The sequence below is a fragment of the Cyprinus carpio genome, chromosome A13 (genome assembly GCF_018340385.1).
Source record: "Cyprinus carpio isolate SPL01 chromosome A13, ASM1834038v1, whole genome shotgun sequence".
NCBI classification, from domain to species: domain Eukaryota; kingdom Metazoa; phylum Chordata; class Actinopteri; order Cypriniformes; family Cyprinidae; genus Cyprinus; species Cyprinus carpio.
In genome coordinates, this window is record NC_056584.1 from 1308492 (window position 1) to 1323901 (window position 15410).

At 40.6% G+C, this 15410-nt stretch overlaps 1 protein-coding gene across 1 annotated transcript in view; it reads right to left on the reverse strand.

Moving 5' to 3' along the window:
- LOC109075450 (collagen alpha-1(XXI) chain-like) overlaps positions 1-15410 on the reverse strand; it is a 103701-nt gene that overhangs the window by 18968 nt on the left and 69323 nt on the right. The window contains exons 20-26 of the mRNA XM_042768288.1: positions 13963-14016; positions 12988-13040; positions 12810-12882; positions 7860-7901; positions 5553-5585; positions 5330-5476; positions 5081-5135 (exon numbers count right to left, since the gene is read on the reverse strand). Of these exons, the coding sequence (XP_042624222.1) occupies positions 5081-5135; positions 5330-5476; positions 5553-5585; positions 7860-7901; positions 12810-12882; positions 12988-13040; positions 13963-14016 (457 nt within the window). The remainder of the gene's footprint in view (positions 1-5080; positions 5136-5329; positions 5477-5552; positions 5586-7859; positions 7902-12809; positions 12883-12987; positions 13041-13962; positions 14017-15410) is intronic.

Here is a 15410-nt window from a genome sequence, read left to right on the forward strand (position 1 = left end):
GAGCTGGTGACCCGGCAGCCCAGCGGTGGTACAGCAACTGTGGTGACGGGGCGTGATGTCTCCGTTCCCTCCTTCAGGGAACAAGGGTTACCATACGTAAACGAGACGTTCCCTTTCAGTCGGTCACTCTCAATGTCACGTCAGATGACCGATGAAATTGGGATCCTACCAACACGCCACAGGTGCTGCCCCTTCCAGTGCCCTGTGTAGGCCTCCTGATCCTTCCTATAAGGCAGATGATAGGACCAGGCTCTACACAGAGAAGGTTGACTACAGTTGTTCCTCGCAACCCAACAGTAGGACTTGGATAACACTGGGGAAACATGTCCTTCCATTTGGTAGAGACACACTGCGGAGTCACCTCCTCCCAGAGGAGGTTAAGTGACATTTACTCATGTGGAGTAACCCCGAGGGGCAGAATGTGGTCTGCCAGGGGAAACTTAATAGGTGGCCTTAATAATGGCCTTAATAGGTGTACTGTTAAAAAATACACATATGGCATCCCAACCGGGTCACTCATTTGGGCACTAGCCTCACATTAAATTTCAGGAATTCATTGGCTGGCCACGTCTGGCCGCCGGAGTGCTGGAGGACTCGACAGGGTCTGCTCGGTTAGGGGACTCTCTGGAGAACTAGGATTCTAGGACGCCGCAAGCCGACTCTGAACAGGGCCTCTCAGTGCCACCACCCGTTTGAGGTGAGAACACAGAAGAAAACTGGTTCAACACAGCAGTGAACACACGCACACACCGTGAACACACACCCAGAGCAGTCGGCTGCCATTTATGCTGTGGCGCCCGGGAAGCAGTTGTGGGTTCAGTGCCTTGCTCAAGGGCACCTAAGTCGTGGTATTGCCGGCTCGAGACTCGAACCCACAACCTTAAGGTTATGAGTCAAACTCTCTAACCATTAGGCCACGACTTCCCCTAACTATACCGTGGGCCATCCTCTGATTGGAGACAGCCTTCCCCTTCTGCTATCCACCGTAACAGACAAATTGCTGCTCTGAGGTCCTAAAGCTCTGAGTTCTATCCACGTACTGTCGCAGTGTGCGTATAGGACAGAGCAAAGCTAGCTGGCCCAAACTGATGGCACGATTCGTCAAACGAAAATTCTTGCAGGTCCCTCACCCATTTGATCGAGGCCATGCAGTCAGGAGTAGGGTTTTCATAGAAAGAAACTTCAACTCGACTGACTGCATAGGCTCGAAGTGGGCCGCTTGTAGGGCTTTTAGAACTAATGCCAAATCCCAAGAGAGTAGGGAGGGAGGCCTAGGAGGATTTAACCTTCTGGCCCCCCTAAGAAACCTGACGACCAGATCATTGTGCATCCCCACCGACCTCCCCTCTATGGGTTTGTGATGGGCTGAGATAGCAGCAACATACACCTTAAGGGTGGAGGGGGACAGCATATGCTCCAACCCTTGCTGCAAGAAGGAATGCACAGCTCTGATCGAACATCTCTGGGGGTCTTCCTGGTGGGAGGAACACCATTAGGCGAACAGGTTCCACTTCAGTGCATAGGCCTGTCTCATGGACGAAGCACGCGCCAAAGCAATAGTGACAGCAACCTTGTTGTGTAGGTCTCTGAGAAAGCAGATCTTTCCTCAGAGGAATCGGCCAGGGAGGGGCTATTGCGAGGAGTATGAGTTCTGGGAACCAGGTCCGCTTGGGCCAATATAAAGCCAGTAACAAGACCTGCTCCTCGTCCTCCCTGATCTTGCACAGTGTCTGTGCGAGCAGGCTCACTGGCAGGAACATATATTTGCACAGGCCCTGGGGCCAGCTGTGTCCCAGTGTGTCTGTGCCGAGGGTTGACTCGGTTATGGAGTAGAACCACTGGCAGTGGGTGGTTTCTGGAGATGCAAACAGGTCTACCTGAGCAACTCTGAACCATCCCCAGATCACCTGAACCACCTGGGGACAGCTCGTCAGTTGCCCGATTTAACACTCCTGGGATGTGGATGGCACAAAGGGACCTCAGATGCTTCTGACTCCACAGGAGGAGGTGGCGAGCAAGTTGTGACATGTGACGGGAGCGTAAACTGCCTTGCAGGTTGATATATGCAACTGACGCAATGTTGTCAGTGTGGACCAGAAAGTCCCTGCCCCAAAGGCGTCGTCTGAGGCGACTCAGGGCAAGGTGCATTGCTAGCAACTCGAGGCAATTGATATGCCAATGCAGTTGGGGACCTGCCCAAACCCCCGACACTGCATGCCCATTGTACGTGGTGCCCCAGCCGGCGGCCAAGGCATCCGTGAATACCACAGCATGCCCGGATACCTGTTTCAGGGGCACTCCTGCCCAAAGAAATGAGGGATCTGACCATGGGCTGAAAGTTCTGCAACAGGCCAGTGTAATCTGAACCCGGTGAGTACTGCGTCACCACGCACACCTCTGGACTCGGTCATGGAGCCAGAGCAGTCTCATATTGAGCAGACCAACGGAACTACCGCCACAGCTGCAGCCATATGCTCCAGGAGCCTCTGAAAGAATTTCAGTGGGATCGCCGTCCTGCCTCTTAAAGTCTTGAGGCAGCTCAGAGGCAGCCTCTTAGACTTTTGTGATGACGCCAGGCGACAGGGACAGCCCGAAGGGCAGGACCTTGTACCGATATGCCTGACCCTCGGACATGAACCGCAGGAATGGCCTGTGCTGCGGCAGGATTGAGACATGAATGTACTTGTCCTTCAGGTAGATCGCTGCAAACCAATCTTGGGGATGGATACACTCGAAAAATGTGTTTTTGTATCAACATCTTGAACAGCAGCTTGTGAAGTGCACGGTTCAAAACTCACAGATCCAAGATCGGTCCTAACCCACCACTTTTCTTGGGCACAATGAAGTAAGGGCTGTAAATCCCCAACCTCATATCGGCTGGAGGGACTGGCTCTATCACGTCCTTTGCCAGCAGGACTGCGATCTCCACCCACAAGACAGGGGCATCGGCAGCCTTGACTGAAGTGAACTGGATGTCTCTGAATTCGGGGGGACGCCGGGCAAACTGAATCACGTAGCCGAGTCTGGTGGTCCGCAGGAGCCACCGAGATGGACTGGAGAATGCTGACCAGGCTCTGAGAGACCGTGCCAGAGGAACCAATGAAGCCACCGACCTATCCACGGTGGGGCAGCATGGTGGAACACAGGGACACGACCTGAGGTCTGTGACGGTCTGGCCTATGAAGGTAGAGGGCGGAGTCTGGGTGTAAAGTGTAACATTCCTCTGTGTTGAATGTTACAGTGTTCCCAACTCTCCTTCTCTTGAGACCCAGAGACTGAGGAAACCACTCTTTTATTGAAGTTTGGGTACTGCTGGCTGCTGGGCCAGCGGCAGAACAAAAACAAAACAAAGGATTCTCCACCTGGCCCTCCTCCGGGGGAGGGAGTGGTGTTTTCATCATCTCCCGATGAGCACTGCTGCTGCGTGGGAGCAGGGGCAGCCACAGGGGGGGCCCTGCAGCGACGAGCAGGCTGAGGGGCGGCAGCCAGAGTGGAAGCAGCAGGTTTCCTCCGGCGCGGGATGTGTTTGATCGCCTCAGTCTGCTTCTGTGCCACCGAGGAAACTGCTGGGCGAAGCTCTCAACACCATCACCGAAAAGGCCGTTCCTAGACCACCAATGTGGACATCGCACGACCCAGGGACTGTGCGGTCACCTTCATCGCTCGAAGTCCATCACAGCACACAGCTCATGTAGAACTGCCTGGTCGCGACCACCCTCGTGCAGGTCTTTCAGGGCTTTGGCCTGGTGGACCTGCAGTAACGCCATGGCATGGAGGGCAGAATCTGCCTCCCACAAGCTCTGTAAGCACTGCCAGTTAAGCCTGACAAATACTTACAGGCTCGTGAGGGGAGACACTGTTCACCCCGCAGAGTGGTAACGGCAGACGTACACTGTTGCATGGCCACCGACTGCTCCACCGAGGGTATTCCCATGCACCCCCAAACAGCTCCACCATCAAGGGTGGTGAGAGCAAAGGAGCTACAAGACTTGTTTCGGGCTGTAAAAGGGGCCTTCCATGATCTTATGAGCTCCTCATACACCTCTGGGAAGCTGTCTACACTGTATGATGAATACATCTCTTATACTTACAATGCACATACATCTCCACATACATCTTTGCTGTTTATGATGAGAGAATTCGGGAGAGAGCAGAAATCAGCCAGCACGCCAGCACTGAACAACAAAACTCTGGGCTTTCAGTGATGACTCATCTGAATGCTTCTGATTGGCCATTGCATTCATAAACTCAACGGAATCATGTGTGATTAGTTATAATGCACAAGACTGTAAAAACATAAAAAAAGGAAATATGATTGAACAAATAAGCCCTACTATTAATTACTATTAATATCTCTGACTATCGCAGATACACAATACTAGCACAACCCTAGTTGTTTATCCACACAGGAAGTACCTACTGTAGCCAGAGCACAATAAACTCATTTGACTCATTTGAAGTCCATTTTCATGACACCAAGTCAATCGGTTTGCATGATGCCACCCTCTCCTCACTCATTGACCCATCGATAAGCCCCCCAATGTGTGTGTGTGTTTATTAAGTATACTGTATGTTTATTACATTTATCTTTATATTCAGAAGGAGTGTACTCATTTATCCTGTATAATGTATAAATGTATATGTTTATAAGTGTGTATGTATACAGTATGTTTGTAAATATAATCCATGGATTCAAAATTTTACAAAAAATATGTTTTTTATATATTAATTTAATATCAATACTTATGTAGTCTCACTGTTTTCAATGTCTTGAACACTGAAAAGATGAGCATCATACTAAACACAAATTAAAATGTGTCTAAATTCCCAGAAAAATAATTCAAAAGAAAAAAAAGCTTAAATTGAACACACATATATATAGATATTATATATAGATATATATATATATATATATATATATATATATATATATATATATATATATATATACATACACATACACACTTTTTTGCCTTGAAATTTGAGCTGGACATGTTTTTTTGATTCACTTGTATATGTATTCATATGATTTATTAAAAATGCTATAGTGCACTACTGAGAGATCATTTTGGGTACTCACATCGAAGGACATCTCTGCATATCTGCTGTATATGTTGCTCAGACAGCTCTCTGCCCTAAAAACAAACAAACAAAAAACAAACAAACAAAAAACAACGCATGCCATCATTGGAACAAAAGTTTCTATTTAACTGTCTATGCAACATTATCCACCACTGACTAGATTATCATGTTGGAGAAGAAGGCTACAGTACAACACAGTGTTAAACATTTTCAAGCTCATATAGTTATTTGGAAACATGATACTCACAGGTTGTCCTTCAGGTCCAGGTGGTCCCGGGGGGCCTATTTCTCCGCTCTGACCTCTGGGCCCTGAGAGTCCTGTCTGTCCTTGCTGTCCAGGGAGCCCCTGATGGCCGATCTGACCCCTCTGACCAGGCTCTCCTGCTGTCCCTTTCTGACATGTACACAAATACAACTCAACACAAATACAGCTAATGATGAATGTACATTCAAATCAGAGATGTGCCCACCTCTCCTTTCTGCCCAGCTTGCCCAGGTAAACCCTGTTTGTGAAAAGAGAAGTCACATCAATAAAACAACAATAACTGGGGGGGGGGGGGAATAATGAAATAAAGCTGGCATATTATATATATATATATATATAAAACGTTGCCTTGCACTCTGTTACTATTAAGAAGAACTGCACCACCTTGTGGTTGATTCCATAATTTCAGATACAAAAATTAATCCTATTCCTTAGTGTTAAAGAGTTTATTTATTTGATTGTGCAAAATTTAATGTACTGTAGGTTTTATTTATAACACACACACACACACACACACACACACACACACACACACACACACACACACACACACACACACTTTTATTTATACAGACATACACACACACAGACATAACTTACATGAGTGTCTGGTTTTTCAGAGTTTCATTTTTTGTTTTGTTGCATGAACATGTTTAAGTAAAATCTTCATTTTTAATTAATACTGAATTAGTTTATTTTAGGCTGTATAAAAATCAATAACATTCTATTTTACACTGTAGTCCATGGTATCTGAAGGATTTAAGCTCAAATTTAAGACTTTTAAGACCTTTTTGAAGACCTGCACAAATGCAATTAGTACCATATGAGTACAGTTGATCAGTGTCTATGTTACATTTTAAAATGTAAAATCACGATAAACTCATTATTTACACCTCAGATACAGGTTTTCACTAAAACTAAATGTTTTATAAAATGGTAAATTTCACACTTCTGCCTTTAAACCATTTTTTTATGAAAACAGAGTTAAAAGCCCCTCACTGCAGAACACAAGATCCAGGGGGCTTGGTTGGATCCACATCTAGGGGATGGAAATTGGTAGGTTTAGGGGAAGAGATGGGTGGGTTTAGGGATCAGGGGGTGGAGACAGGTAGGTTTAGGTATATGTAAGGTGGGAGTTGAATCTGGATCCAACCATGCCTCCTTAATCTTGTGTTCTGCAGTGAGGAGCATCTATTAACTTTTGCATTGGTTCTGAACAAAAACAGCAGAAGGGCTTATTGAAACTGCACATTCATTCTCTGCCAGCAGGTGGTGCTTTTGCAACAGCAGAAATACAGCAGTTTCCCTGGCAATGGCTGTAAACAAAGCAGTGCAAGTTTAATCATCACATTAAGCTATATCACAAAATCTGGTCTTTCCATCCCCAAATTTAAGATCTCTTGGAATCATAATTAAGACATGATGTAGGCTAATATATTAGGCTTTTTATGGCCTTATGGACTAAACAAATCTTCATCTAATTAAGGCTTAAGACTTTTTAAGGACCTGTCAAGTAAATATTTGGCAGCCGATTGCTCACTGAAACCCTAAAATAAATGTTAATCTTTCTTGGCATAGATACCCGACAATTCTATTATGGTTATATAGCATTTTCAAGAAATGGTAGGACCTTAGGAGATTTCCCAAAATCTGTTATTTTTTCCTTTTCATTATTTCAATTTTTGTAACCATAATTGAGCTCAGTGTTATGTGTATTGTTTTTTTTTTTTTTTTTTTTTTTTTTTTTTTTTCTGGATGTGTTTTAGTAAAAGAAATGTATAATAAATTTTATAAAAAATGTATTATAAAAAAATGTAATCAAATGCATAAAACTTAAATGTAATAAATCGTTGAATAGCAGTTATTTTGCAGCTTAACATTGACAAACACTAGTTCATATTGTGATTCGAAGTGTACAGCCCTATGTTTGATATACTCAACCAAAATTTGTCAAATTTCATGGCATTCCATTTTACTTTTGACTGGATTGTGTTTTCCACATGGCAGAAATCGTAGGGCTATACTACAGTGACACGAAGGCAAGGCTCTCACAAGCAATATCTTGTACATAGCATGTCATTCTAAGCATACTGTAATTAAATGTGACAAAAGTTTAGATTTATGCATTTCAGCTGTGTTTTAAATTGTACAAAGTAGAACTCAAAAATGGCCACATTTTCCATGGGAATATAACCCAAAAGACATTTGCCAACATTCACTATGATCACATATAACAAAGAATGTAAGATGGTTTTCTGGGGTCATCTTAAGAGGAAGAAAGTTATTTTCAGTTAGTTACAAGTGAAGGGTCCCTTTCAGTCTAATAACACAGAGTTAAGGAAAAAATAAAATAAAAAATAAAAATCCCTTAACCCTATACATTTCTACCAAAATACTAATCTTTAACTTTATCAAACAATTTTCCCAATAAACCACAACTAGCTGTAAATATATTTTAATTTGACAGTCCAGCAACATATAAACACCAAGTTCATTATTACAGTAAATGTTAACTTACATCTACTCCTCTTTCACCAGCATCTCCTCTTTGACCCTGTAAAACATTTCACAGTAGGGTTTGAAGAAAACAGTGTGAGAAAATGCCTGTATTAGTGATATTAAAGAGCAGGTCATATGGGTTTTTGAAAAATATCTCTTTTGCAGTTTATAACGTAGCTAAATAAAATAAAAACAATCTGCAAAGTTGTTAATCAAAAAAGAGCATGATAAATAAAGATATTGTCCCTCAAATGAGAGAGTCGACTCAGAGTCGCCTTAACGAGTCGTTATATTTTCCAATCTTCTACCTGTTATCGGTATACGTCACTGGGTAACACATTTGCATAATCCCTGCCTGCCCTCGAAATACGAACAGAGTCTGATCTGCCCACAAACACTTTTGCTATTAGTGCGTTTACATCATGTTGAGAAGACGCGGTGTTCAAGGATACCACAGAAATACAATTCGAGCCTTTTGTTGTGTGCTTGTCATTTTATCAAGAACTGCTTCTCTAATCTGGGCTTTTATCTTCATTGGCTTCTAATCTTCTTGATTTGGACTAACAAGCTCTCTGAACCACGACCTGTAAGTAGTACGATTGATACGTTAGGTGTACATTTTCAATTGAGTGCTCAAAATATACTTTACAGCTTTAGGTTTCCAGGTAAAGCACGATATTACTGTCTTACTGAAGTAGTTCTAAAAATTCGCAGTGAACCTAAGAATATGTAGATTATTGTAGACTGACATTGTTCTAATTACTTTGTTTAATAATAAAGAATGTAGTGTAGCACACAGACTTTATAATAATTGTGAAATTGCTGTTTATTGTGCTACACTGGCAGCTACAGGGTTAATTCGGGAGAGATGAGTGATTTCGGCTGGTGCTCCTGTGATACAGCTGTTCTGTGTTCTGATTAAAAGTTAAGACCAATCGTCTTTTGTCTGTCGTTCTTCAAACATTACAGTAGACATATTTTGGTTTACAAACTGTATTGTTTAATCAGTTTAGTCCCGTTAGCACTCGGCTAACGTATCCACCTAGTGTTCACAGTTTAGCAGCTAAACTTTAGCTGTGGGCACGATTCGCTTGCATAAGTGTTTTTTGTATTTTATGTCATTATAAGAACGGATTGATTATATTATTGTTTTATGTAAAGGTGCTTTGTCAATGGTAGCGCTGGCTAACTGGCTCAAGGACTCATCTCTGTGCCAATCACAACAAGTTTGGCCAGCTGACCAATCAGAGCAGAGTAGGCTTGAGGAAGGGAGGGGCTTGCTCCGAACTTGCTTGAAACGAATAATTTCCTAATCATTGGCAAATGACTCTAAATGTATATTCTGAGAAAATTACAATGTTTTCTGACCTTAGATGCATTTAAACCTGATGTAGGGGACTCCAATACAATATTGGGACACTTTAAAATACCATATGAATTCTTTAAAATCTCGAATTCAAAACTGAATTTGTTACTAGAACCACAAGCTCTTGCAATGTATGTACAGGTGTATCTCAATAAATTAGAATGTCATGGAAAAGTTAATTCATTTCAGTAATTCAAATCAAATTGTGAAACTTGTGTATTAAATAAATTCAATGCACACAGTAGTTTAAGTCTTTGGTTCTTTTAATTGTGATGATTTTGGCTCACATTTAACAAAAACCCACCAATTCCCAACAACTTAGAATACTTCATAAGACCAATAATAATAATAATAAAAAAAAAAACATTTTTAGTGAATTGTTGGCCTTCTGGAAAGTATGTTAATTTACTGTACATGTACTCAATACTTGGTAGGGGCTCCTTTTGCTTTGATTACTGCCTCAATTCGGCATGGCATGGAGGTGATCAGTTTGTGGCGCTGCTGAGGTGGTATGGAAGCCCAGGTTTCTTTGACAGTGGCGTTCAGCTCATCTGCATTTTTTGGTCTCTTGTTTCTCATTTTCCTCTTGACAATACCCCATACTGTAGATTCTCTATGGGGTTCAGATCTGGTGAGTTTGCTGGCCAGTCAAGCACACCAACACCATGGTTATTTAACCAACTTTTGATGCTTTTGGCAGTGTGGGCAGGTGCCAAATCCTGCTGGAAAATAAAATCAGCTTTTTTCAAAAAACTGGTCAGCAGAAGGAAGCATGAAGTGCTCCAAATATCTTGTTAAACGGGTGCAGTGACTTTGGTTTTCAAAAAACACAATGGCCCAACACCAGCAGATTACATTGCACCCCCCAAATCATCACAGACTGTGGACTCAACACTGGACTTCAAACAACTAGGGCTATGAGCTTCTCCACCCTTCCTCCAGACTCTGGGACCTTGGTTTCCAAATGAAATACAAAACTTGCTCTCATCTGAAAAGAGGACTTTGGACCAATGGGCAACAGTCCAGTTCTTCTTCTCCTTAGCCCAGGTAAGACGCCTCTGACGTTGTCTGTGGTTCAGCAGTGGCTTAACAAGAGGAATACGAAAACTGTAGCAAAATTCCTTGACACATCTGTGTGTGGTGGCTCTTGATGCCTTGACCCCAGCCTCAGTCCATTCCTTATGAAGTTCACTCAAATTCTTGAATCGATTTTGCTTGACAATCCTCATAAGGCTGCTGTTCTCTCGGTTAGTTGTGCATCTTTTTCTTCCACACTTTTTCCTTCCACTCAACTTTCTGCTAACATGCTTAGATACAGCACTCTGTGAACAGCCAGTTTCTTTGGCAATGAATGTTTGTGGCTTACCCTGCTTGTGAAGGGTGTTGATGATTGTCTTCTGGACAACTGTCAGATCAGCAGTCTTCCTCATGATTGTGTAGCCTAGTGAACCAAACTGAGAGACCATTTTGAAGGCTCATGAGACCTTTGCAGGTGTTTTGAGTTGATTAGCTAATTGGCATGTCACCATATTCTAATTTGTTGAGATTATTATCTGATTTGTTGAGTGAATTAGTGGGTTCTTGTTAAATGTGAGCCAAAATCATCACAATTAAAAGAACCAAAGACTTAAACTACTTCAGTCTGTCTGCATTTAATTTATTTAATACACGAGTTTCACAATTTGAGTTTAATTACTGAAATAAAATTAACTTTTCCACGACATTCTAATTTATTGAGATGCACCTGTATGTATGTATATGTGTGTATGTATATATATATATATATATATATATATATATATATATATATATATGAGGCTAACATGACAATTTAGACCACTTTGCAATGTCTAATATTTCAAGCCCATATTTACTCCTGTGTTGTGTTCTTCCACCCACTTTTAAATCCAAAAGACACTGAAACTCTGCTCCAAGCATTCACAAGCTCTTGCTTTACCCGCCTTACCTAACCCTTATTTACCTATTTATTATTCTTTTGTAGGTAATCAAAGAAGTCGTGGGGAGAATGTGTTTTCCACACAGAAACGCATCCTGGATCAGTTGAGGACCTGCTTTCTGAAAGGCAACAGTACTACCCACTGAACTTTATTTTCATTATTTTCAAATTACTATGCTGACAATATAATTTGTAATGAAAAAAAAAAAAAAAAAAAAAAATGATATATATATATATATATATATATATATATATATATATATATATATATATATATATATATATTATATATATATATTAAATATATATACATATACATATATGTGCTGCTGACACACAGCTTGCATTCTCATTTTAACTAGACGATCCCACGGTAACTGCACGGATCTCATACTGCCTAGCAGACTTCTCTGCATGGATGGAAGAACAACTCCTCTAGCTCAACCTAGCAAAGACTGATTCTCATCTTCTGTGCCAATCTGACTGTACAGAACAATTTCACAATACAGCTAAAATCAACAGTCTTGAGGCAATATTTGATGTCCAGATCACCTTTAAAGAACACACTGCAGCAACAACAGCACAATCATGCAGGCTTGCACTGCAAAGCATTAGGAAGTTCAGGTGCTTTCTAATGGAGCATGCGGCACTTTCCAGGCCCTTGTCGTTTGTAGGCTGGACTACTGCAATTCTCTTCTGGCTGGACTTCCACCAGGCGCAATCAAACCTCAATAATTGACTCAAAGGGTTGTGGTGTTTTCTAATGCAATTCTCTTTTGGCTGGACTTCCAAAAGTTGTTGAAAACAAAAAACAAAAAACATTCTTCTATCCTATAACCATTTCTTAATCCCTCCCTGTTCTAGCTTGCATTATTCTCAAACGGTGTCTGGAACTTTATATTGCAAGCACGTTTCATATTATTGACTCCTTAGGATGATCGCTTGTTGTATTCTGCAAAAGTCTGCAAAATGAATAAATGTACATGTAAAATGATTGCCTTTGCACTAGTGGTTTCAAACGGTACATATGATTTGTGTATATCTAACTTGAGTCATAAATCACTGAATTAAATTGAAACTTGAAGACGAAATGAGTTTATTTCTATGAAGTCTATCACATGTACAGTACCATGTGTTGGGCAGTTACTGCTACTGTTTTACCGTATTTGAGATTATTTCCAAAATGCTATATGGTAATTTTAAATGACAGATTCATAACAAATTGCCACTTCTAAAACAGAGAGCAAACCAATAGTAATAAAGATTTAGCTCTAAATTTAAAAAACAGCTGTTGATAATTAATTTAGTTTCACTGAAAGGAGCCAAATGCTTGTAAACCACAAGCAACATTTTCATGAATGATTTTTTTATTTATTTTTTGGCCATGGCAGAAATGTTCATTACCTTGCTAAAGTTAATAGAGCTTCTCTTGGAAAATATGCTCATCATAACGTGGGCTTTTACCTCCAAGACTTGACCAGAAATGCAATGTCAGAGTTTTCTTTGCCGTTGGATCAGAAGAAATGTAATTTGGATTAAGTGGCAAATCATTTTCAGAAAGTTTAGTAAATGTATGCGACATCCAAACCCCAGATTTAATATGATGTGGAATCTTTACGTAATCATGATTAATGACTTGCCTTGTGTCCTGGTGATCCTGGCACTCCTGGATGTCCTGGCTGGCCAGCTGCCCCAGGTTCTCCAGGCTTACCCGATCAAGAAAAGCATATATACTTGTAAATAACTCTTGCAGGCTATCATATATGCTTCCTCTTCCTGCAACCATCTGATGAGGTTTAATTTGAATAGGACTTTACCTCTAGTCCTGGAGGTCCTGGTTGACCAGGCTTTCCACTGTCACCTTTAATGCCCTAATAATGGAAATTTGAGTTGGAGTATCCAAGTTAGCAAGTAAAAACTTGTATTAAAGATACCATGAAAATGCTTGATAAACATGGTTCTCTTTCTTTCATTGGTACATTCTCTATTAAAACAGGACATCTGAACGAGACGTATCAAAGCTTTTATCCTACGTCACAGACATGGATTTGCTATCTGCTAATGATAGGGAGAGAGACTTTCTCATTCTAGAGAGCATTTATTGGACAAAATACAGTACAAGGTTTTTTTGTTTGTTTGTTTTTTGTTTTTTTGGCCTGTGAAATCTGAAATGTTAACTGCAAAAATTAAAATTTGATAACTAAATTATTGAGATGGATAATGACAACGTGAATACGGCCTTTCTACAACAGCTTTATAGCAAAATTCAGTGTGCCTCTATTGTATGAAGCGCTATAAAAATAAAGCTGACTTGTAAATATGATATTCATGGGAGCTTTAAATGCATCCCTAATTAAAGTAAACAGCTTCTTTTGCTTACAAATAAATGAAAAAACACACACACACACACACACACACACACATATATATATATATATATATATATATATTGTGTCTCTTTTCTTGGACACAATCTATGAAACATGATTTGTAGCGGGAAAAAAATAAAAATAAAGGCTCGTAACCATTTATAAGATATAGATTTTTTCTGCACGATTACACAGTACATGTAGCAATCCACATGCATGTCTACACAGATGATGAAAGGCGACTGAGGAAAACTGTGCAGACAGAACAAAGGGATTTCACTATCTGTCTTGCAATTGCTTTATAATCACTATAATAATGTAATAGTGACTCCAACTCAGAAATCAATACCTATAATGTTTTCCATATGAATTCAAAATTACAAAAGACATCTTATATTTAAAGGGCAAAAACATGAAACGCGACCTTAGGGCCAGGTTGTCCACTTGAACCAGGCATTCCAGTCAATCCCATCTCACCCTGTAGAAAGACAGACACAGTCAAACAGATGTTCTGAACTTTAAAATGAAATCAAAGTTGACCACACAAAGTGAGATTCATTCATGCACAAAAAGTTTGTCTTTATAAATTTTCATCAAAATTAAGTAGTCCTTCTGAAACATTTAGTCCTTTTTTTTTATTTTCAGCTGAGATCACAAAAATGCCCTCACAACCTGACGACTTTAACCGCCTGGTCCCATTCTGGTATGGAATTCCCACTTTTCAAGAATTAGTTCCCGATGGATAACTCTCAGAAAAAAATGTGCAAAAACTGTACCTTTAGGGATACAACTGTTTGTCAATGGGGCAGTACCCTCAAAAAGGCACCTTTGTACCTTGTTTATCCCTAAAGGGTTCATAATAGTACCAAATTACTACCTTAAGGGCACATTGTTTTCTGAAAGGTTTTTTTTTTTTTTTGGTTGAATAGTTTGCTTCACTCAGAAATACATGTATACAATACAATAGGTTGTGAATTCTGTTTCATGTTGACTTAAATTGCATAAACCATCTCCAATACATCAAATAAAACAATGTTTTTCACTGAGCTTGTCACTATGCATTATGCAATCACCTTCCCTGTAAACATTATACACAACTAAGCCTATCACTGGGGACTGAACCAATAACCTGCACATTGCTTTGAACATTAAAGGGGTCAAATGATGCGATTTCAAGTTTTCCTTTCTCATAGGAGTGTTACAAGCTGTTTGTGAATAGATCCCTAAAGTTGCAAAGACTCAAAACCTCAAAAAAACTCAAAAAGTCTCAAACCCAAAGAGATATTCTTTATAAAAGTTAAGACTCACCCATGCCCCCCCTAAAATACCTTGTTTAAACACGCCCCCACGTCTACATCTCTGTGTGGGAAGATTTGCATAACACTGCCCAAATGTTCACACAAAGAAAGAAGGCGTAACTTTCATTCTCGCTGTATTATTGTTGCCACGACCGCCATGTCGTGGAGATTCTGTGTGTTTCGTTGTGAAAGCGAAACTACTTTGTTTGGCCTTCCAAAAGAGGACACAACTAAAAATCAGTGGTTAAGTTGTATTTACAACAGTGTTCCAGAACAGTTCAAACCAAATAGCTGTGTGTGTGCAATGCAACGTTTCCTGGGAGAGTAGCCTACAATGCTGGTGTTCTGACAAATAATGCTGACTTACAACCTGTAAGTACCTTTTCATATTTAAAGGATTTGCCACTGATGATTCAAATGCGAGTTTTGAGCAGTGTAGAGTAGCGCTTGTTGTTTGTCGTTTCTCCGATCACAGAGGCAGACATGGTTTTGTTTTACGTGGCTCGATACTTAAACACTTAAAAAGACAGTATAAGTCATTATAATCTGTTAATATGTCCCCACTGGATGCTAC